Raw genomic sequence first — 23,040 nt, forward strand, 5'->3', positions numbered from 1 at the left:
AAATTTTAATGGCTTAGTTCATTTTTTCACTGTCTCAAGACTGAATTTTACTTTGTTTTGCTTTAAAAGCAAAACAACATCTGAAGGGCTTCGGCTAGATGGTGCCACGTGGGTAAGCATTTTGCATCACTAAGCTTAGCTCTACACTTACTTTACATGACAAGTAAACGTGGACAAGACATCTGTCAGATGCGTGAAACACTGCGATACGGAAAGCGCATGGATGTGCTGAATATTGCTCAGGTGATTCAAAAGTCACGTTAAGCCAATCAAAAGGCACAGTACGGGTAACTGCAGGGAAAGCATTAGCTTGTGTTCTTGGACCATATCTTTTCCCAAAAATAATTTTAAAGCATTTTTATTTTTCAAAGGCACGTGCCAATTGGCTGAATATGATGTTCTACATTACTGCATCATACACATGAATAATCCACGTGGTCGTCTCTGATATAAGCACTTCTTAAAACAGCTTGTTTTCATTCTCTCCCTCATTTGATACTGGGGCAGGGAAAAAAGGGTTAGTACTTTAGAATAATACCTGTCCTTTTGCTGAATAATCTGCCAAGATATTGAGCAGCTTATAAAAGACTTCAAACCATGGGAGGTAACTAAAAAAAAATAGAAAGAAAGAAAAAGCATTTATTTAACTTGGTAAATTTCAGTTAATAAATCCAAGATTACTGGCCTTTGCTATCCAGGTGCATCCTAACAACAGCGTCCGCTGGACATGACACTCTCAATATCTGTTAGGAAAGCTGCATCAGATCATCCATTTGAAGAAGAACACTGCCAGAAGGTTGAAGCATCCCTTTCCTTTGAGGGCTGAGCTTCAGCATTTACTCTCCCCCAGCATTTCCAGCCACCTGTGGCACTGAGCACCAAATGTAGCACCGGCTGTAAAACCTGGGTATCAGTGCTGAGAGCTCACCCTCCCCCTCGCCCTGTACACAGCAAACATACAACCCAACGGAAGCTTTAACCTGCAAGAGAAATGGATGCTACGTGACACACAAACTGATTCTTCTGTTAATCACAGATGCTTTCTGAGGCAAATGGATTCTATTTTGATATAGTCAGACAGGATTTAAAGTTTTTATAAATGTATCTGTGTTCATGTGTGGTGGAACATTTGTAACCGTAATTATTTCCCAAAGTATATGTTCAATAACTAGTCTCTGTACAGCTGCTGAGGGTCCCAGCAAACTGCAGAGTTGTTTTGGTTTTCAATCCTGATACAACTGGATTTTTTAAACTGCACGACCAGTATCTCGGATTTTATCTGTTGTCAAATCTTCTTGCACATCCTATAGCGTTGTGTGTAGCCCAGCCCTTAGATGGGAGAGTTTCTGTTTGACCTTTTAGTAAATTTGTACTCGACTTACAAAAGTAATACAGAAACAAAATTAAATGTGCAGAAAAATCACGTCTTTTTCATTTCCATCACACTTCCATTCCACAAAATAAGGCGGGTAGCTACGATGTTACTCTTCACTACAGCATGCTTTGGTATGGTTTTGTGCCCTATTTTCATGACACAGTTCTTTATTACAATTCCCTTTTAAATACCAGCAAGGAATTTCCCCTCAGCTGCAGCGAATAGGAAAGCAAGTTTGCGTGACGCACAGACTGATTCTTCTTTTAATCACAGATGCTTTCTGAGGCAAATGGATTCTATTTTGATATAGTTAGACAGGATTTAAAGTTTTTGTAAAATATGACTACATCCAGACAGCTATGAAGAATGGAGTGCCCCATGGTCCCTAACTGTACAGCTTTTTGTAATAAATGAAGTGAGAAGCTATATATGAGACAGATAAAGCGAATGGCACTCCATCATTAACGTTTGTTTGAAGCCTGCAAATGCTACTGTAAAATGTAAGTAGCTTATCAAAATATACTGATAAGGAACTTAACTTTTCATGTTATATGACAGAATAATCATTTAAATTAATACGCTCTGAGCATCTTTACAAAGTATGTATTAGAATAGAGCAGGAAGACAGACAATTACCACTTTAAACAGCATTTAAGTTTGGCATTATATTGTAAACAATCAAGAAGGATTAGTTAGAAGATAAGTTTCTTTCTTTCTGTTTAGTTAAATAAACTCCAGCAGAGTTAAAAGCCATTACAAGAGTAACAAGAAATCCTCTCAAAACCTATCTGCTAAGTAGAGATTAAGAACCTGGTAAACAAATCCTCGCAAGGCATCTATCAAAAGAGTTTGAGAAGACAGAAAACCAAGAAGGCAGAAAGCTCCCTGACAGATGAAACCCAAACTTATTTCAGGAAGGCATAGTTAACCTTCTACTTCATTGCTCTGGGACGTTGCTGGAAAACTACATTTACAGAATTAAAATGAGAATCTTCTAAAATATTGCCGTGTTTATAATCCACGTGTCGGTGCAAAAGCAATAAACAAACACAAGCCACCTCAGCTTCTCGTTGGCCAGAGCTGCGGGTCGTTCAGAGCCCCGCCGCCTGCGGGCGAGGGCAGAGCCGGTCCTCAGCACCGCGTGCGACGAGGGGCGCGTGTACCCAACCGGGACGGCGCTGAGCTCCGAAGCCAAGGCCAGGTTGTGTTCCTTCCTCAAAGATTCACTGATTGTCCTCTCAGGGGCGTGTTTGTTCAGAGCTAAACCTTAACCTCACTACAGATTCAAGAGAGTTTTCTTTACTGCTGCAATACACCAAACGTGACACGTCTGTAGAGTCTATCCACGAGACTACTCCATCCAAACCCGATTTTAGTTCTTTTACTCAGCACCTAGAAAATTGTCTCTATGATTCAAAAGTCTCATATTCACACAGTGTTGAAACATCAGCGAACCCTCCGTACAAGAGGGAAGGAATAGCCCCGTTGCCATTACACTGGCTCGCTGCTTGCTGACTTTCCCTTTCTCTTTACTATTATCTTACAACGAACTTCATTCTTGTCCTTTGTTTAACACTACCTCTTCCTTATTTTAATCCATGTTTTCCAAATAATGGTTTAGCATCTCAGCATAACCGCTTCTTTTTCTTATTTTAAGAATAAGTTCCCATTTTGAGGAGAAAAGCTTCACAGTTTTGAAGTTGAGGAAATTAGGTGCTGTTTGAAGCAGACCTCAACACAGTGTAACACATGGGGATCTGGGTAGCTCTTGCTCGAGTGAGGCGCAAGACAAGATAAAACAAACAAACCCACCACAAAACTGCATAAATTATGTAGACAATCTCACTTCAATTTTCACCTCCCTCCTTTACCACTGCAGAATTCAGGATCTCTCTCATCCTGAAAGCTTTGGATACAACAGAAAACTAATTTATCCTGCCATTTTTAATACTTTTACTTCATTACCTATTCCACGTGTGTACTATTCAAGAGTGAAAGAGTTCTGCTTTTATTAGACCAAATCGTGAGCAGCTGAAGTTGCAATTAAAACAAAAAGTTATCTGAATTTATTTCTAGATCTTTGTGAGCAAAAATCCACATCTCTCCCTTTTTCCTTTTGCCAAAAAGCAAATCCTTGAGGCAGCCTTTAAGCAACCCCTCCAAAGAAACGGAGGTTGAATTTATAACCAAAAACTTTCTGTACCACGGAAACTTAAGTAGCACAACTGGTAGCACTACTGAAGATTTATGGCTTATGACTCGCTCATATTTAATTTGTAACCAAACACTTCCCCTTCCTCTTAGCTACCTTAGAACTTTTGATTAACTCTTGTTTTCACAGGTCATAGGTTAAACAAAGGAAGGGAAGTGCTCCGGAGTGAGATTGCCCAGAGCACCACAGCATGCGAGCGCACGCACCGCGCGCACACACATCCCCCTTCAAGCAACATCAAAAAAGCGATAGACTAGAGATTCTTCAAGGGAGTTGAAGTTCAAAGACTCCAATAAGCATAAATCAGATTGTGGTTGAAGAGTAAACAAAAATTAAAAAAATAAGTATTTCAGATTGCTCTTTAAATTTTAAACCCATTTTCGGTTTCCCCGCACATGTATATACACACATACAGTGGTATTTTTTGCCAGAAATCATGAGAATCAAATCAAAGCCTAATCAAATTAGGCTTCTTCAAGCTGCGAGATCGGTTTAGCACTCTGCTTTTCTCTCCCTCTGAACCTTCGACGCAGCCTCAGCGCTGGAGACAGGCCAGTCTGACGGGAAACAAATATGAGCAGAGGAAAACTGCTTATTTTGCTACATAAGGTCTGCACAAACTCTGCTGCACAAGTTGCACAGTACCTTATTCAGTAACTCGTATGTCATCACCTTTTTAGTGCACTCCTTGAAAGTACAAAACATCATTAGTTACATGTGTCATAGCAATTAGGGTCAGTCAAACCTTTAAGACAACAGTGCCGCATTGCAGCTTGTAAATACAAATGTTTCCAAAATGTAGTGTTTAAAGAACAGCGGCGCAAAAACGACAGACAAGCCAGGCTGAGACAACAGAAAAGACACAAAGAGAAGCAAATTAGCATGATAACAAAGCCCAGCAATCCCTGTGGGCAGGGCGTTTGCAGTCAGGAAGAAGTTCACCTTTAATGGAGTAGACTTGCAACAAGTAGAGCCTTTCCTACTCTGACTCCACAGCAGCTGAAGGGATGGAGGAAGGCAGGAGGATGCAGACGACCAGTGCGGTGGCAGCTGCGAAGGGTACAACTCACCAGCCAGCACGGCTCTCCCAAGCCCAATCTATGCTTCAGAAGTTATACTGAACAGAAGATGTCATCACCTAATATTAGCTGCTACGCAGATGAAAATGCTGTACCGCAGTCAATCTAGCTTTGAATTTTTCAACATATTAATCCACTCGTGCTCTTTAACATATGAAAGGAAAAAACTACTCTATCACAGCAGCACATGTGAGGTCACATTTTCTGACCCCCAGAAAGGACTGCAATCAAAACTGGAGAAAATTAAGCTAACCCTTTTGAAATAAAGCAACTGCATTTACGTGCACACACATACATACACACCCCCCCAGGGGTGCAAGCACACGTACATGCACATACTGTCATCCCACAGCAAGGAGGATGCAGTAAGAGATGGTCCAAAAGAACTTCCTTTAGGTGATACTAAGTTGCCAACAGCAATGAAATTGGGCAGGAAAGTGCATTTCTGGGATCCTCCTACTCTAGTTAAACTCTTACTACAAAAGCTTTTAAAAATAAAACAAAACCAATTATTAGAATTGTTTAAAATCAACTTTTTTTGTTTTAATTAATTGAAAAGAAATCCCCCCTCCAGCTGGCTCACACTAGGGAATGTTAATTGAAACGAACACTTTAAATTTAGCCAGGTCAAACAGTACCTCTGGATACAAAGCAGAAAGGCCACAATAACACACCGAAAAATGACACCTCATTTTCATTGATTATAGTCCAAGCCCTCTTCTAGCCGGTTTGACATGGGCAATTTTGGCAGTAAAACTTCAGTGTCTACAGCCACAAATATAAGTTAGCCTGTGCCAAAAAGTATACAGGAAGGCATTGCAGATTTCCCTGCACTGCTATCGTATCCAGCCTACCATGCGATTACCCAGTTCTGGATTTTAAACGAAGGCAAACTTCCCCTTTTACAAACGGCTTAGCTCACTGGAACATTTAAGGATCACGTTTCATAGCTTTAGTGCAGTGCTTTGGCTACTGTCCTATGCAAATTGAAGGGCAAAATGAACTGATAGGAAGTTATGGGACTTCAAGGGGCACGAACACCAGAGCTACTGTTTTATCTCCACCAAAACATAACAATTAGCTTCCAGCAAGCACAAAAGCCAAGGAAGTACATACAAACCCAAGACGACAGCTCTGTTACAGTGGTTGCCTATAGGTAAAGACATGCAACTAATTTAGACAAACAGAATTGCCCAACAGTAAATAAGAAAATGCAACATCTCTAAGAATAGCAACGGGGAAATCTGAGGAACATATCTACACCAGCATCCAGCTGATTTCTTCATCAAGTAAAAGATGCCTTCCTCAGGAAGAAACAGCTGCTCCTTATACAGTTCTGAAGCACTGCTAATGAATAGAGGTTTTGATAAAAAATATACTTTCTTGAAATGTGAAAATTTCACCATTATCATATCTCTGGATATTTTTGAGCGCTCATTAGAATGAAGGAGATTTGTAAGTTATAGCATGTACCGCTCAAAATCACTGTAGCTATCTCAGGGATACCATGTACATCCAAGGTCAAGTGTAAAGAGAGGCTGGGCAAACAGGGAAACACAGTATGCGACTAGGAATTTTACTTACTGTTAGAAAGGTAAATCTCCAATGAAGTCATCTTAAAAAGGGAGAGATTTTCCAGTGTTAGTTGTACCAGACAACCGAGATGGAGGAAGCAACAGCAAGATAACCGAAGTGTGCAAGAGCATGTGAAAGCTGAACTCATCAAAAGGAACTCCCATGGAAGACCAAAGAGTTGGAGAGTGTATTGAGAACTTGGGCAGCAAAAACGTTACACGTTCCAGTGTAACAGCAGCAAACCCCAGTGGCAAGGGGGACCTTTTAAATGATTTATGAGTATTTGCTAATTACCATAGCAACTGTTTATAAAACTAATTCTTAATATTGACAGCTCCAGCATTCAATTTTACTGGTGTGTGGACACCATTAAAAAGCAAAGCAAACACATCTGCAAAGGTACCTGCAGTGCATTTGGTTTCCTCTGACCACTAAGACAGAGAAGTACCACCGTAGTTCGCACACCTCCGTAGGAGTACCAGGAGAACTTCCAGCCCGTGCATCGGCAGAACTGCATTTCTGTACGTGTATCTTTGTCATTTGACATTAATGAGACTGAGTAACTAGTCTGACGCCAACATACTTAACGCAGCATCTCCTAATAGACTGAGTTGTAAAAGTTATGTCTGCTTATTCCTTCCATTCACACAGATCAGAAGTGGAATTTTAACATGTACTTATTTATAACACACACTATATATTTTGGTAACAGCATAACCAACTGCCATCTCCCTTGCAAAACAGAACAGTCATTGCCATTTTACAGATGGGCATGCTTCTCGGTAGTGACAGGCTCACTAAATCTGTCTGTATTAGCCAGGACTGCAGTCGAGGCGTTCCTGAATCTTGACCTTTTGCTCAGTGCAATAATCTACAGTGGCCTAGAATACTTAATTCTGTCAATAATGAGCTTGGCCCTTACATAAACCATAGTATGCATCACCACCAACTTCACTAGAAATACTCCTGATTGATTGAAGTGTGAGGAAGAAGAAATTCAGGCCAAGTATTTCTTGTGCATGTATCACTAAAACACACTGGTGTTTCAGTTCATGGACTCCGAATAATTAATTTGAAACACAGATGACCTGGTACTTCGTTGTGGCAGTGAAATCACTGCGAAGCCCAGCAGGTTCTCCTGTGTCAAAGGGTTGGTCTAATCAAAGAAACACCTTTTCTTGCATGGTCACACTCATGTCACGCGAGTGACTTGTATCACTAGGTATATGTACACCTTACTCTTTATATCCACTCCAAGCAACATCGCTGTTCCAAACTTGGACTCCTTAGCAGAGTGCAAGAGCAAAATCTCAAGTAAGATTCAGCAAATTGAAAAAAGATGGGGTTTGTTATTACTGGTATTATTATTAATTTCAACATGATGACCAAATGTTCCTGGTGAAGCAGAACATACGTTTTCTGACTCAAGGTACTTTTCAATACCTGCAGGACAAATGACAGAACCTTGCATCTGGAACTTAAAAATGTGAATTTCCCTTTTTAATTATTTTTAAATTCCAACTTAATTTTCAACAGCTAAGACTAAGTTAAATGACTTAACTGCATATTTTTAAAAATAATCCTTTTTCCTCCCCTCAAGAGAGATCTGAGTCTTCATATGCCCTTGCAGTAATAGACTATTAAATTTTTTTTTCACCTTCCTTTCCTTCCCCCCTGCAATGTTTCCAGCATTTTTACAAAATGCATTTGAAAGAACCAAGGCATCTCTGGGCTCGTTTGGGAATTTCCGTAGGCTAAATTCCCAGTTCAGCCATTTATGTGTTCCACTGTCTTCCCCTACACCTTACAGAACTCAGTACATCATTATTCTCTCTTCTAGACTCAGTCTATTGACACATTCTCACACTTGTAAGCTTAAACACATACACACAGACCCACAAATCTCCATAGCAACATCTGTGCATGTTGATGAGATGCAGGCTTACCTTCCACAGGATCAGCCAACAGCCCTTTTTGAACACCAGCTTTTTTTTTTTTCTTTTTTTTCATTTCAAGTTTTGTCTCTGCATTAGGCCTAAATCCATTGTAAGCGCCTCTGCCTTCGCAGAGCGCCATCCGAACCCTTCCCTTTACTTGCTTTCATAGGATTTCTTTCCTTTCTGCATTTTCCCCCAATTCTGTCATCAACTTCCCTTTGATTATTACCCATGAGTGATCATTCCATGATCCCATGAGATTCAGTTAAAGGTTCTGTAGCGTAAGCATGCAACTCATGCACGTGTTTCAGAAGTATTTAACCCCACAGAACTGACCCACACAGAACTGCACCTCTTGTCTTATGGAGCATCTTAACACCATATAATTGTCAATAGCAAGTGCTTACTTTGGTGACTCGCCACTGTGCATTAATAACAAAAGTCAATTAAAACATTCCCTTTCCTGTTCTTCTACCCAGCGTGACCAAGTACAAGCAGTTACAGCAAGTCTCGCTCGCACAAAGACGCCCAAGTTCACTAAATACCACTATTGAACCCAACGGCTCCCCAAACAGCTACAGTGGCTCTTGAAGCAGAGCAGCAGCGCCTCTCACAAAAGACAGCTCAAAGGGGCTGAATACACCCCCTTAACCACACGAAGCCAGAAAACTATAACAAAGACATTTATGATGTAACAATTTTACATTTTAGTCAAGCTAAAAAGTGCAAGGGCAGCTTGAGATAACCATTCCAAGGGTCTTTTGTTAGTGCGCTAACATCTAATTGGAACATCGCAAAGGGAACTGAAGGCTGAGTTTGACAAAGCTGTCACCCTTTCTCGGATTCTTTGTGGTCACTCTAAAACCTTGGGGGGAGAAAAAAAAAAAAACAACGTCCAGTGCAGCTGCACTGTGGAATTTATGTAAATAAAACGAATTCAGAAGAACTTTAGCATTACAGCACACAACATCAAGAAGCATCCACCAACCCAGCACACAGGGATATCCCCCGCTTCTCGCAGGAGCCCGCCGTGAAGGAAGAAAACAATGTAATTTTACAGTCTGAAAAAGAAACAGCTTTTCCATTAAAACCATGCCTTGGACTTTCACTGAAAAGCATTTTCTACAAAAACAATCTGTGTTTTAAGAATCTGGAGTGTTACACTGCAGACTGGAAAAGAGGAATGCCACACTTTTTGGCTTATAGGTCCATGGAGAACATCCTACATTCTGTACAAAGAAACTGTATGTTCACAGATAAATACAGGCATAATTTAGAAGGTACAAAACTTTAAATATCAGACACATTTTTTTCTTGTGAATTATCAATCACTGCAAAATTTAAGAAAGTTTATTGAATTTTATGATAGAGTATTTTGAGTTTATTTCAGAATCTTTAAGGTCTTTAAGGTCAGTTCTGTTGTTGGGGATTTCTGGTTTCACTCCGAAGATCACTCCTATTTAAAAAAAAAAAAAGAATCAAAGTTTTTTAACTTCTAACACACAAGTTATTCATACCATTGGGAAAACATGGCAAGTGATATTTCTCCAGTCAGTCCACACGGAGCAAGGAGAATTCATTTAAGAGACCAAACCGAGGGTCTGCTGAAACAAAACGCAAAACTAAGTAGATTTTGGAGAGTACATACATCTCTAAAGCCTGGGGCACAGGCTGACGACAGAAGAAAAGAACTGTGCAATTTGATCAGCTTTACAACAGTGGAAGCCCTACTACACAAGGCTTTTATGGAGTAGAAAGCTGCAGCTCTTACTGTACCCAGCTAATATAAGCATGTCGGATGAGGTAAACCTCCCTTCTCGAATTCAGCATGCTAAGATGATTAACCCTGGAAGACCAAGTGCAATACCTTAAAAAAAGAATACAGGTTTTTAAGTAGATGTAAAATTAACTGGCAAGTCCCATAAACTCCCAAACACAATCATAAGGTTTCTTGTCCCTTTTCAGAAGAGAAAGTTGTAAATCTTTGGGTTTTTTAGTTTAAGATCAAGAAACAAACTTCTCAAGCATGTTCGACAGCAAAGGACTGAAGTAGCAACATGAAATAAGGACTGAAAGCAGAAAGTTCATTTGCATTTACAAGGGAAACACTGACAATTATGTCTTCATACTTATTAAAACCACCGGCAAAGAATATCCCATAAAGCACGCTCAGTGAGAAGATGGGTATGCTGAAGTGCTTGACAGTTTATAGGAAGGTTTATGAAGTGCAACAAAATAGCCTTGGAGTTAAAAAGACAATTATGTTCCACTTAAGGCCAACAGGAATACATCGAACAACGTTTTTACTTGGCCAGGATTAAGTAAAATGCTCTAATCACCAATAAGAAGAGGGCCGAGAACAGCCTTAAACGGAGCAAAGTTACAGATGATACTGGCGTTAAATTTCCTGTGCATTAAAAAAGTGGTTACAAAGTAGAGCAGTCTGGCACACGGGGCTTGATTTTAAAAAAATAGGATGCGTTAGACAGCATGAGAGCCTAAAGATCACCACTGAAGTGACAACACAGAGAAAGGATTGCAAAGGCTTAGCTTGTCAAGGAATCTCTCTGCTCAAACCATGTTTAAAAGCACACATGAAAGTGCTGGAAGAGAGAATTCTAGATGTGGCAGACAATCAGAGATCCCACTAGGTTTGAGACATCTGGCATCAGTTGAAATCCATCACATTTCATTTGGGGATCAAAGACTACTGTTAAGTCTATCACAGGTTGAAATAGTAGATCCTGAACAGCCTTTTCATCCCAATGCAAATTAACCCTTTTTCCTTGACCAGAGAAACAGCTCCTTTTCATTACAGACTCCAATCATATGTGCTTGTTGAGCTATGCCCTCTAGTACTAAGTTTGAGCTGAAATTTCAGTAGAATGATGAACTTTTTGTTATAAATCAAAAGTGCTCCCAATCAGCAAAAGGCACAATGTATTACAGCACGCTGCTGCAGTGAGTTCCGAAAGCCATCGGACTTTGTATTATAATTTGTATTATAATCTGTAATGCCATAAATTCCTGAAGAGAAGAAAAATTTTATATAGCTCTGTTCGAGAGCCAAACTGAAAGGCTGGTAAGGACTTCTGCTCAGCTACTAAAGAAATTCGCCAGGTATTTAAAAGTTGAAGCTGAGCATCAGGTAGTTTTCTATAATCTCGGGCTCCCCCAGGGTCTTTTATTTGTGAACCAGAGTTTTTCTTCTACCCATATATTTTGGATTAGTCATTAGCCATCAACCTATGTCAAAGGCTAAGGAGAACAAAAAAAGCCTGAGTCCCAAAAAACTCTGAGTGTAATAAATACAGCTCAAAAGACACCCACATTGTGACTGTAACAGGGTAACCGGCCAACACATTCCACCTCTAGAGAACCAACTTCGTGTAAGGCCAATGCCCATCTCTGGGAAAGAACAACTCGCTAGGACATGAAGTTATATTTAGAGTAGAATAATCTGAACTATCAGATCAGTGTTTAAGGAAGGTAAGTATCAATTAGCTAAATCATAGGAGGAAGACCAAGGTTTTCCCTGGCTAATCTCTGCCACACCAGAGAGAGAACTGCCTTCCGAGGCACAGAAAGGAACATCTACTTAATAAAAGCATGTCATGTGGTAAATATCTCATAGCTCAGCACCACAAGCTGATTCAGAAAGAGCCTGGAGAATCATACTCAAACCTTGCTTGTGTTTATTGGTAAGAGGCAAACGCTTTAGGATTAAGACAGCAAATACCCCATCTCTGAATATGCATGGGAGATGTACACTGAGAAAGCCTGATGAGCCCAGACTGGTTTTAGGTTGTGGGTTTTTTTAATCAGACAGCATTGCATCAGTCCAACACCAAAAAGCAAAGCTAGACTATGCAGCTTCATACCTGTGCCTGTTCATAAAACAATGTTCGAAGATACAATGTTGATTCTTTGCATTTTGGTAAATTAACAATAGAGAAAATCGGGGTAGGGACTAAGAATATTTCAGTAACAGAGAGAGAGGAGAAATTAGTTACATGTACCCCTCCTCTGGAACATTCTCCAAACCACTTTTGTATCCTATTGGCAAGAAACAAACTTAAGTGCTGCAAGGTCTTTTATAGCTCCTTTGCACGGAGAGGGAACATCATTACTGTGAAGAAACGGTCACACGTTCAGTGGTAGCACACGCGCATCCTAATAATAGGGAAAGTTTGGTCCCCAAGTCAGTTGGTAGCAAGTCATAAAAGTTAAACGCAAATGCAACCACAGCTGAAAGAGCCAAGCGAGAAATTCATTATTATTTCAGTGCTGTGGTGGTACTTGGAATTCATATTTCGGGACTGCAAGAAACCAGGCTAGTCACATAAGAATCACTTGACTTACAGCAATTAAGCATTCGTAATACAAGACGTGAATGCAGTCCTTGAAGACTATAAAGGATCAAGTCAGAGAGTCTGATATTTGAATGCAGGCTGTCTATGACTACAGTGCACAATGTTTTAGGATTGACAACAAACATTTTGATGCCAAACTAAGCGTATGAATACTTGACTCTTCACCTGCAGAAACATCACTGATGAACCTGATCAACAGACTTCCTGAAAACAGGACACACAAGAGAAGAGACTCTCTGGCCCTTTACCTGGCTAGAGGGCACAATTTTTATTTATGAGACTTCTTGTCTAACAATCAGTTTAGAAAAGTGATTAAAATAGGAGACTGCCCACCATCCTTTTATTCGCTGAATACTCAAGCTGGTGCTGCAACACCAATTAATTCTACAACACACTGAGGTAAGTTACTGTTAGGTAAATAATACTTGTATTGTGTAGTCTGGAGGAAGATCTGTCCCTTATCAAGCATGTTGATAAACAGCTGGGGTTTCAAATTAAGGTTTTTATTTTGAATCCACTCTGAAGATGCGCTCTACGAAGCAATATAAAGCCTTTCTCCTATTATTACAGTGGGGCTGAATCATGTTTTCTATTGAAACAATATGCAGAAGTCAACTCATGCAGCTTTTCTCAGCAGTTCTACCTCTCAGAACAGCCCCTGCTTCTCCAATTACCACTGCATAACCTGAGGGCTCCTGCCACATCTTGGTTTTTGAAGGAGGAAGTTGCCATGTAATCTTGTTGGGGGAATGTTGTATACATCTGTCAGCAAGTACAGGATGGGCTCATTCCTGACAGATGCGTTTTGTAAGCCTTCAGACAGCAACCGAAAAGTGATCCATTTGTGGAAGAGAAGATCTATCCGTCTTGTACTTCAACTACTTCCTCCCTACTTTTTTGATGCCAGGGAACTGGCTTTTCCCCAAGGTGATGCACTAATTCATTCTGTATTAGCACTAAAATGGAAGTTTCCAAGCCAAGTCAGCCAGGGCCAAAGGTAATAAAAAGTGACATGATTTAATTACTTCTGTTACAGTTGTTCAGCAGCTAAAGAAGGTGTGACATGAAGCCCTAATTAATTAAGCAGAATTGGTTTCTGGTCAGCAGGCAGTACCAGTGAACTAGCTGCACTAGAATGCAGCATTCTTAGCTTTATCCAGTCCTGCCAGTAGCAGTACATTAGTATTACTAACGCTTGGCATTTTTTGTTGTGATCCTTCTCATGGATATTTTACGGAAGTGTTTTGACTTATGGTCAAGATTAAAGCTTTGGCAACATCTGCCATGAACTTCCTTTTACACACCTTCACTATTCTTTTAATTCATTACAAGTCAGCACTGCCTTGGTGAGGTAATGTAGAGCAAAGAGGAGAAGGAAGGGGTTGTTTTGTTTGTTTCAGGGGACCCTGGGTCTCTAAGAAGGATAGCACTGAGAGAGATCAAATAGTTAGAAGTCATACCTAACTATATTGTGTATTTACTCATTATATGCTGCAAGCAAATACTGTTCTTGTTTTCACATACTAAAACAACAACCATAAAAACAAATCAGCAAGACAATAGCACAGAACTGGTACTTTCACTACACCAATATCAGAATTTTTGCTCCAAGAGGGAATATTCAGAATGAATGGCACTTACCACTGCTCTAAAAATTACCTGGCATTTGTTCAATTAAACCAATTGCAGTTCCAATCCCAGACTGCTACATGACAGCACCTGTGCCATCTGAAATCTCATCTCTGGTCTTATACAAGAGGATTTTTTTAAAAAAAAGATGAAGTTATTTATTTTGGTAAGAATTACCTTTAAGGCATAAGGGGAAAAAAAAAAAAAAGACCACCAAAAATCACGCATGGAATATTATAAACGACAGCTAACATCCTAACTGGCCTACCTCTCTCCTTCAACCCACGTATCAATGATGCATCTTTTCCCTGTCCATCCTTACCTGTTGCTCTCTCCTAAAACCATGGTGAGGATTCATTTCTCCCTTCTGCACATATTCCTCATACTATTCATTTTGCCCTTTACTTTTAGTATTCCAAAAACAGTAATAATAAAGTAATAATTTTAAGTCTCTAAGAGGAGTGCTCTTCCATATTATAGCAGTGCTCCAAAGTCAACACACTGGTGCCTCTCACTGCACTTCCATGAATGCAACGTCCATGAACTCAGACCCCCAATTTTACTACTGCTATGATTAAAAGCAGCAGGCAGCAGACTGAGATGAAACAACAAAGGACTGTCAGTAGAGAAGCGACTCTCGGATAGGAGCCCTGCATTAGTTTATACAGTCAACAGCTTCAGGAAATGTACAGAGGAACTCACAGCTGTGGTAAACTCAGTCTAGGACAGCAGAAGTTTCTTTCCCTTGCCGCTGCACATCATTAGAGTTTTCAGAGTCAGCAAGTGAAAATTTCTACTAAAAGGAGAAACAACACACCACAACACAGCACCCTTCCCGCCCCAAGGGAACTATTTAGAGTTCCAGGTTCTAAATGTCTGAGACTTGGAATAGTTGCAATATTATCCCACTAGATTAAATAAATTATCAAGTGTTTAAATATGCAGCACAGACTACTTGTGCATTGGACTCCACAGGCAAGACAAACTAATAACATCTTTAACTTGGAGCAATCGCCTAGATCTAAAGTAGGTTTCATTATAGCTAATGAAATGAAACACGAACCTCCAGAGGAGGATTCATCCAGCCTCGCATGCTTGTAGTTAGTGCGAATGAGAATCACACTCCAGAGCCTTCTCCTAGTTCAATCAATTTCTAATTTTCCTGTAAATATTATGACCAACAAGATCTTTGAAAGTGCAGGTGACTTATTGCTGCCTTCGGAAAGAAACATGAATCGCTTGCATCCCCGAGCGTCCCTAGGTGAAGGTGGTAAACCCTGCACATTAAAAACCTTGCAGTGCCAGGACTGCTGTAACTTGTGGACCCATACAAACAAGTACAGAAATTTTCTTTAAGGGCACAAACTTTAAAGACAGAGGGCCACAAGTGTTTAGGGTAACTAATCAGAGCAAGAGTTCTGCTTTGACCAGAACTGGAAGAGTTGTCAAATAACCCAGATGTGGAAACGGCTCATTCTGGAAAGCATTAATCCATTCCCGTAGATCTGAGAGCTTGGGACACATCACCTCCTTATTAGCATCATTAGGATGCAAGTTCCCCAAACCTGTTGCTGCATGCCTGAAAGCATTTCCACACTCACGTTCCTTTCCCTGCCCTTCCTATCTCCACCCTGCGGCCCCTTGTCTCGCATGGCTCCTGACACCGCGGTATGATTTAGCCCTAGCAGTAGGTGCAAGAGAAGCGTGCGGGGAAGCCGATGCTGAGAGTGCTTCACTTCCTGCCCGGGATCAATACAAAGCAAGGAATAGCAAGAAGGGAAACACATTAAGGGTTTAACTGAAATGCACATTTCTCTATTACATAATTTTGAATGCAAGAATTACAATGCTCTTTCTTAACACCACTGCTGCAACAGTGCTTTAGAACAAACGTCCCTCGGCTACGTAGCGGCAGCGCTCCGCTGGTGCAGGTTCTAGACTGAGATTTGGAAGCACTTTACTATTACGCTCCTCATAATTCAAACTCTGTTTTGTGTCTGTCTTTATAGGTCATTGTTGGCCAGATGGAAAATATTAAGGAAAAAGGATTGCAACTAAATCAATCGGCTGTAGTCTGCTGCCAAAAGGCCCCAGGCTAACTACAAGCAGATTTGCAAGCAGGCTCTGCTCCGTTACAATCTGAGATCTGGCACATCCTTTGCCCTGACTAACAGCAGGAGGGCACAGGGCCAGCTGAGAGCAGCTACTGTGCCAAACAGACTGTGCAGGTCTTGCTGCTTGAATGCTTCCACAGAAAGGGAGAATCGATGGGACTCTTTTGTAAACAACTCCCTGTACTTTCTGGCTGCTACTAACTTCAAAAGTGGTATAACTTTATCCCACTACAAAATTAACACAAGTACACAGCTCAGACTTGTTACCAAAATCAACACGTAGAGAAATAAACACCAGTGTTAAAGGATAACGCTTAAACTTTCAACTGAGAATAATGATGTATATATACGCATATATAGTGAAAAACCAAAATCAAAACATCTTTTCTCCAATGCCAAGCACTGCCTAGGAACAATATAAAAAATGGCTGAACAGTAGCCAAATATATTACTCATATTAATATTCTTTGCAACCCCTTATTTACAAGAAAGAGGGGACTTAAATTTGGTAATTGAAAATTTGACTTTTAATGCTTACCTCTAATATAAACACTTCCCAGGAGATACCTTTTTTTTGGTACAGCTCATGCATGCAGTGACCAATCAGCAGGTCCACTTTATCCAGGAAGTTCAATGGGAAAAGAAGTGATTTCCTAATATTAACCAACTAACCTCTTACGCATTCGACATTTGATTCCAGACACCCCTGCCTGCAGTACCTGCCCCAGCTGGGCCAGATCAGGTATGGCTTGACTGACTTTCCTTAAGCATGTTTTCAACAACTGGGGGAGGGAGAGGAGCAGGCTGGCTGGAGCTAACACTTCATAGGGATTTCTAACAGTAGGGTTTATTTCTCTTTTTGCCATCAAGATCAAACCACATAAATAATTTCTGTTTCCAGCGAACAGGAACAGAAAAATTGATAGAAACAGAGGGGAACTTCTGTTTCAAACATCATCACCAGCTGATCACATACAATAAAGCATCTGCAGCAAAGACTTCACATCCCCTACTCCAATCGTAAGGCGTGTGGCACCAGTGAACAGAAAACGAGACTGAAGGTGTGCCTGACAAGGCGGAATAACAGCCAAGACTGAAAACACCGGATCTCTCGGTTCACTTAAAAGCAACGTAGCCGGTGTCCTTCCATCGCCTAGAAAGGTGTTTCTCTTTCAGAGCATTTGTCGATACAGAGAAATCCAGAGTTCAGCACTTGTAACTTTTTTTTTTTTATCTTTTCTAAATATTCTTCCTACTGCATGTAGTATTCAAACTGTAATTCATTCATATTGGCATCATCAGATAATTCTCAGCACAAATTAGTAACATTTTGGAAATGTACATAAAAGTGAAACAAAAAGGGTAAAAAAAGACTGGAAAGAGATAAAAAGTACCTTTTTATGATGGATTTATTTTGCTACTATGAAGAATTATGTAAACACAATTTTTCATATTAAGCACTGTAGTGTATGTGAGAAAAACGAAGCCTAGACCTATGAAGCCTTACTCCAGCCCTGCCCATGTCTGCTGAGCCATACACGGAACTTGCCATTTCTGTGCCTGTGATTATGAGGTGTGCGGATTAGCAAGGTTCTACTGTATTTAAGGTTCAGCAAAAATATATAAACCAATTCAACCATGCTTTAAAACTTCAAGCTCAGCTACTAAAGCCTTTAACAGACCTACTGACACCACCATGAAAACTCTAAAGCTTTTCACTCAGTGTCATTTAATACATTCCCCACTGACTTGTTATTTATCAGCTACGTCTAGTTGAAAATAAGAATTCATTATTTATGAGTGCAGTGGAATCCACTCCTTTCAACGTTGGTCTTAAAACATCAAAATGTGTTTCTATTGCTACAACCACGATTTTGCATACGCTTTCAAAGAAAAAAACAATTAAGAGGAAATACTCTACACGCTTTTAACATATTAATAACACAGAAAATACAAGCCTCATAGAATCAACTGGATTCTTCAAGACTTGGGTTTGTGACACCGCTCTTTAGGCAGACATTTATATAGTAAAATATGTCAAGCCTCTTTCATACTTTTGCACAGGTACACGCAGATGAACGCACGTCCCTATGAAGTACAAACACGCAACATACTGATCATGAATGATCTCAAACATCATCAGTCATGTCAATAAGACAGCCAAGAAAAACTAGGAATAAATGTCAATAGGAGCTTTTCAATGATGGGACAGAAAAAAAATGTAATATCGCATGCTAATAAAATGGTCTTAAAAAATTAAAAACTGTATTCTATTCAGTGTTGCTGAGGATATAGTTTCAGAAAGCTACTGTAACTTGAGAGACCCTTCAAAAATTATTTAAAGGTACTTGAGCAAGAGAAGATACTAAGACAACTTTGTGGGCTTTCTGAAATAAGTTTCTAGAGTCTAAAAAAAGTTGAATGGCAGAGATGAAAACAGAAGACAACAAATGAGCAGATGCAACACAAAATTTTATTCCTCTTTTCCTGGAACAGTATTTTTAAATAACTCCTCTCTATCTTGTAAAGACAATAAAGAAAAACCACAGGAAGTTTGGAAAAACTATACTGGAAACAGTGTATCAGAAAGAAGAAACACAGAGCAGATAGCCAAATTTAATTGATGTCAAGCTCCCTTTTCACGGGGTTCATCACTATTCCATATATATTCTGACAAGTAACTGAAAATAAAAGCCAGTGTCTGTTTAAAACCAAATCAGCAGGGGTAAAAACCCTAAACTTTTAAGATGTAAACTGTTTTATAAACATGTCAAGTTAAAGCAAAATGCCTGCAACAACAGGAGACCCCGTCCAAGCCTGTGTGCTACATTCATGGCGTTCTCACATTTTCTAAGCCACTTTAGATCAATTTCCTGACATGCACAGAAGAGGAAGTCGAACTGTTTTGGTACAGTTAAACCTCAGAAGAAACTAGAATTTCTGTGAAAGGAGGTCAGAGTCTGGCTAGGAGTCTCGCCTGCCCTCTCTTCTTTTCTCTCTCAGGTCCGTGCAAAGGAACTGAGAAACGTTTGCATTTTAACTCTTACATTCAATGCATGTGTTGAATCCACTGCTAAAAAATAACACTACTAATAAAACAAATTCTGTAAAGAAGGCAGAGAGGGGCTCGGTGACAACACTTCTACGAGGTACAATTTTGTTGTGCTGTTGAATCACAGAGATGCAATTTCTCAGGATTTATACATGTATTTTTTGTGGCCTTTGCCAACATCTAACCGAACCAGGTTTCTATATTCTCTCATCTCCAAAGCGTTTTAAGAAGTACAGGGATTCCAGGGTCGATACACCACACGGACCAGACAGACTGTCCAAAAAGGGTTCCAGATCATTTCCAGCCATCACCAAACATCTCTTTGGAAGGCTTGAAGTATCATATAGATACATACAGAAGCAAAACACTGATTTTGCTTATTACCATTTTATTCAACATAGAACTATAGTAAATCCTCATAAAATGATGTCTGGTCTTTTTTTTTTCTTATTTAATTAGATGGTAATATTTTTCTGTGTCCACACAGAAGCCTAACATCAAAAAGGGGAAGGGAAGAAATCAGGTTAAACAGATATAGAGAGAGACATGTAGAGGGGTTGGGTGGTTTGTCTGGTTTTTGAAGGACGTCCCTGCTCTGCGTTACATACAGTCGTTGTGTGCAGCCTAGACTCGTAATTACAGGTTTAAGTTAGCAAAAGAAATTCTTCCTCTGTTGTAGGTAGGCCTAGTTTCATTTCCAGCTCTCTTCCTCTCCTTTCAATTATATGGATTATATGTAAACTTTTTTTAAAAGTAATTATAAAATAAAATTACATAAATGGATAAAAGCACTAATCTCACGCAGGTTACAATGCGCTAACTGTGACCTAGCCTTACCAAGAAAAAGAACCCAAGATCTATTTCACGCAGCTTGGCAGAGTGCAAGTACTTCAGGTAACGGCCATGGGACCGCACGTTCTTTGCATCTGCCACAGATCCCCACGGACGTGCAACGCAGCGGTCCTGGTACCACCCTGTTCTCTGTGCTGGTTCCCTTCTCCATCCTCCAATTCCCTCCAAGACAATAAAACTGAAGTTTGAGTTGTCTGCATGAGTCAATGGTAAGAGCAGGGAGGGGGAAGAGGGACGTGAACAAATGAGACACCCGAGCCCCAGTAACCGCCCTCCCTGAAGTCAAGGCCCGCGAGCAGCAGCCGGGCAAACTGCCCACGTGCAACCCGCACAGGGGAAAACGGCAACAGCTTCAACTATAGTTCAGAGCTGCATCTTCCTCGAAGCAGCACGCAGCCAGAGAGCGAGCGTTCTGCTGTGCAGCAAATTTAAACAAAAACAACAACAACAAGTAGTCGAGCTACTTTCTTACCAGGCACAAAACACACTTCCTATTAATTTACTTTTATGTATGCAAAGGAAAAATGCAAAGCACAAAGAAACTGTAAATCAGGTAAGAATTTTCAGTTAATAAGAAGAATTCTAAGGCTCAGCCTCCCCATATATCAGACTACTACTAAATACATTAAATTATTTGTTGTTAATGTGGTAGTCTGCATACTCCACAGAAGAAAAGTCCTATTAACACTAGTTCAAAGTGTGTATTACAAATCTGTGCTTTTTAATGTTCCAAACTTTCATCCAGACAAAGTGAGAATGGGATGTCCTTCCTTATTCATCTGCAAATACTCCTTCACAAACAACAGCTACAGAACATTTTACAACAACAAAAATAATCAGTCTTTCTAATTAAACTATTTAATAAATTCCACAGGTTATTAAAGAATTTCTATAGGCTCAAGCTTCTATCGAGCTCAGTTACTCCACCCTGTCTCACTAACATGAACAAAACACTCGATACGCAGGAAGGCAGCAACGTCATCTCTGGAACAGTGGGTGGAACCCTGTGAAACTCAAATTATTTTGGCTGATCAGGAATCAGTGCTGTAGGAAGTCCAGCTCTCTGAGGCTACAAAAACCAGCACAAGAATTCAAAGAGGATGACAAAGAGTAAGAAAAGGGCGAGAATCTTACGCCTTCAGTGGAAGGGGATGGCGACATGGGGAACCAGCTTCTGATTTCTTCCACCACCCTTCCTCTCCACCCCTAGAAAACAATAGTCATTATTGGTTAATACTGCACCATCCTTAGCAGAAACGCGGGCGACTCACCTTTGCATCTGCTATTTTCTCCTTTAAAAAAAGGAGAAGACATTCCAAAAGACATATCAGCCTTACATAGTGTGCACTTTTGATTTAGGTATTTCTAAAGGCTTGATTTTGTAAAACTGTAATGTTTGGGTGTTTTCACAATGCAGGTCATTCAAAGGATATTGAATCAGTGGGACTTTACCCCACAGTAGAGCAGCAGCATAAAGTTTCACTGTAAATCCATTACAGATATCTAATCTCAGTGCATCCTCCACCTGCTCAATGATTCTTCATGAAGATTATTTTATGTTGCATGCTTTTTTTCTTCCACTTAAAATTAACCAGATTTCGTATTCTCCTTCCCGCGTCCCATTTTGCACCTATTCTTTCACCAGATACACACGGTGGCAGCGTAAGTTACTGACATGATGGTACCTCTTACTTCAGAAGTACAGCTGAAGTCGGGCAAGCCATCCTGCAGGCCAGACAGCGACTCCTACCACAGAACCGGCTGAAGATGCACTAAACCCATTAAATGGAAAAATCTGTGAAGAAGTTGAGTGCACAAGGAGGAGGTTTGTAAATTGAACCCCTTTATAGTGGGGTAACCAGATTTTTAAATACTATACAGCCACATTAAAAAAAAAGGTCAAAATCCTAAAACCAAAACCTCTTCCACCCCCCACCAAAGTGAAATATTTTTCTGTGGCTTTTGGCCAAGTCAGTGAAAAAGGAAAATTCTAGAAGACAAGAGGACAATTATCTTAAAACAAAAAAACACATAAATATTCAATTTTCTCCCCCAAAATAACTGAAAGATTCGTGGAACTGAAAGCAACATTCAGGGTTTGGGATTTTTTCCTGTACATTAGAAGGGATCACAACAGAAGTGTGTTACATTTCGGAGGCACATACACAAACAGTGGTATACAGGCCCTTAGAGCTGTTTGTCCCCTATGCATCAATGCCCTGCCAGTTGGCAAGCCTGAGCCAGGAAGCTGTCAATTCCAATCAAGTTTAGGCGATGCAGTCCTATTAAAGAAGTCTTGCTGGTTAAGGGGCGTCCACTGTTTCCAAAGCATGGGAAAAAAAAAAAAAAAAGAAAAAAAAGAAAAAAAGGGCTCTGCTTTCCTTAGATTTGAGCTGGCAACTTTCACTGACTAGAGTTTTCAAGGAGCTATGAATGAGCTTAACAAAGGAGTTCTGTGGCTAGTTTCTGGCTGAAATCCATGTCAACAGTTTTTAAGGTCACAGGTCACACTAACTAACATTTATTCCCAGCAGACCCTGCTCTAAACACAAGCTGTAAGTAGTACAAATTTGGAATTTTTCTGTAATCCCTTGAGATATTCCTGATCCTTCCACATGTTTCTGCTCAATTAAAAACAATTCTCACTTTGCACCACAAGAGAGGCCCCTGCTCAGAAATCTTATTCTATCCTAAGAATAAATGGACAAAGACTGCAATCAAAGGAAAGGAAAGGGGGGAGGGAGAGGAACTCACAACAAATCACACCAAAAACCTCAAATAACTCCATACAGAATCACATTCAGTTAGTTACATTTTCTGCCATCTGTCACAAACTATTATA

At 40.1% G+C, this 23,040-nt stretch overlaps 1 protein-coding gene across 9 annotated transcripts in view; it reads right to left on the minus strand.

Moving 5' to 3' along the window:
- Positions 1 to 23,040, minus strand: part of DENND1A (DENN domain containing 1A) — a 222,496-nt gene that overhangs the window by 125,748 nt on the left and 73,708 nt on the right. For all 9 annotated transcript variants that reach the window (XM_075112125.1, XM_075112122.1, XM_075112121.1 and 6 more), the window contains one exon: positions 539 to 608. In XM_075112125.1, coding sequence (XP_074968226.1) covers positions 539 to 608 — 70 coding nt within the window. The remainder of the gene's footprint in view (positions 1 to 538; positions 609 to 23,040) is intronic.

Source organism: Phalacrocorax aristotelis, chromosome 17, assembly GCF_949628215.1.
Source record: "Phalacrocorax aristotelis chromosome 17, bGulAri2.1, whole genome shotgun sequence".
NCBI classification, from domain to species: Eukaryota; Metazoa; Chordata; class Aves; order Suliformes; family Phalacrocoracidae; genus Phalacrocorax; species Phalacrocorax aristotelis.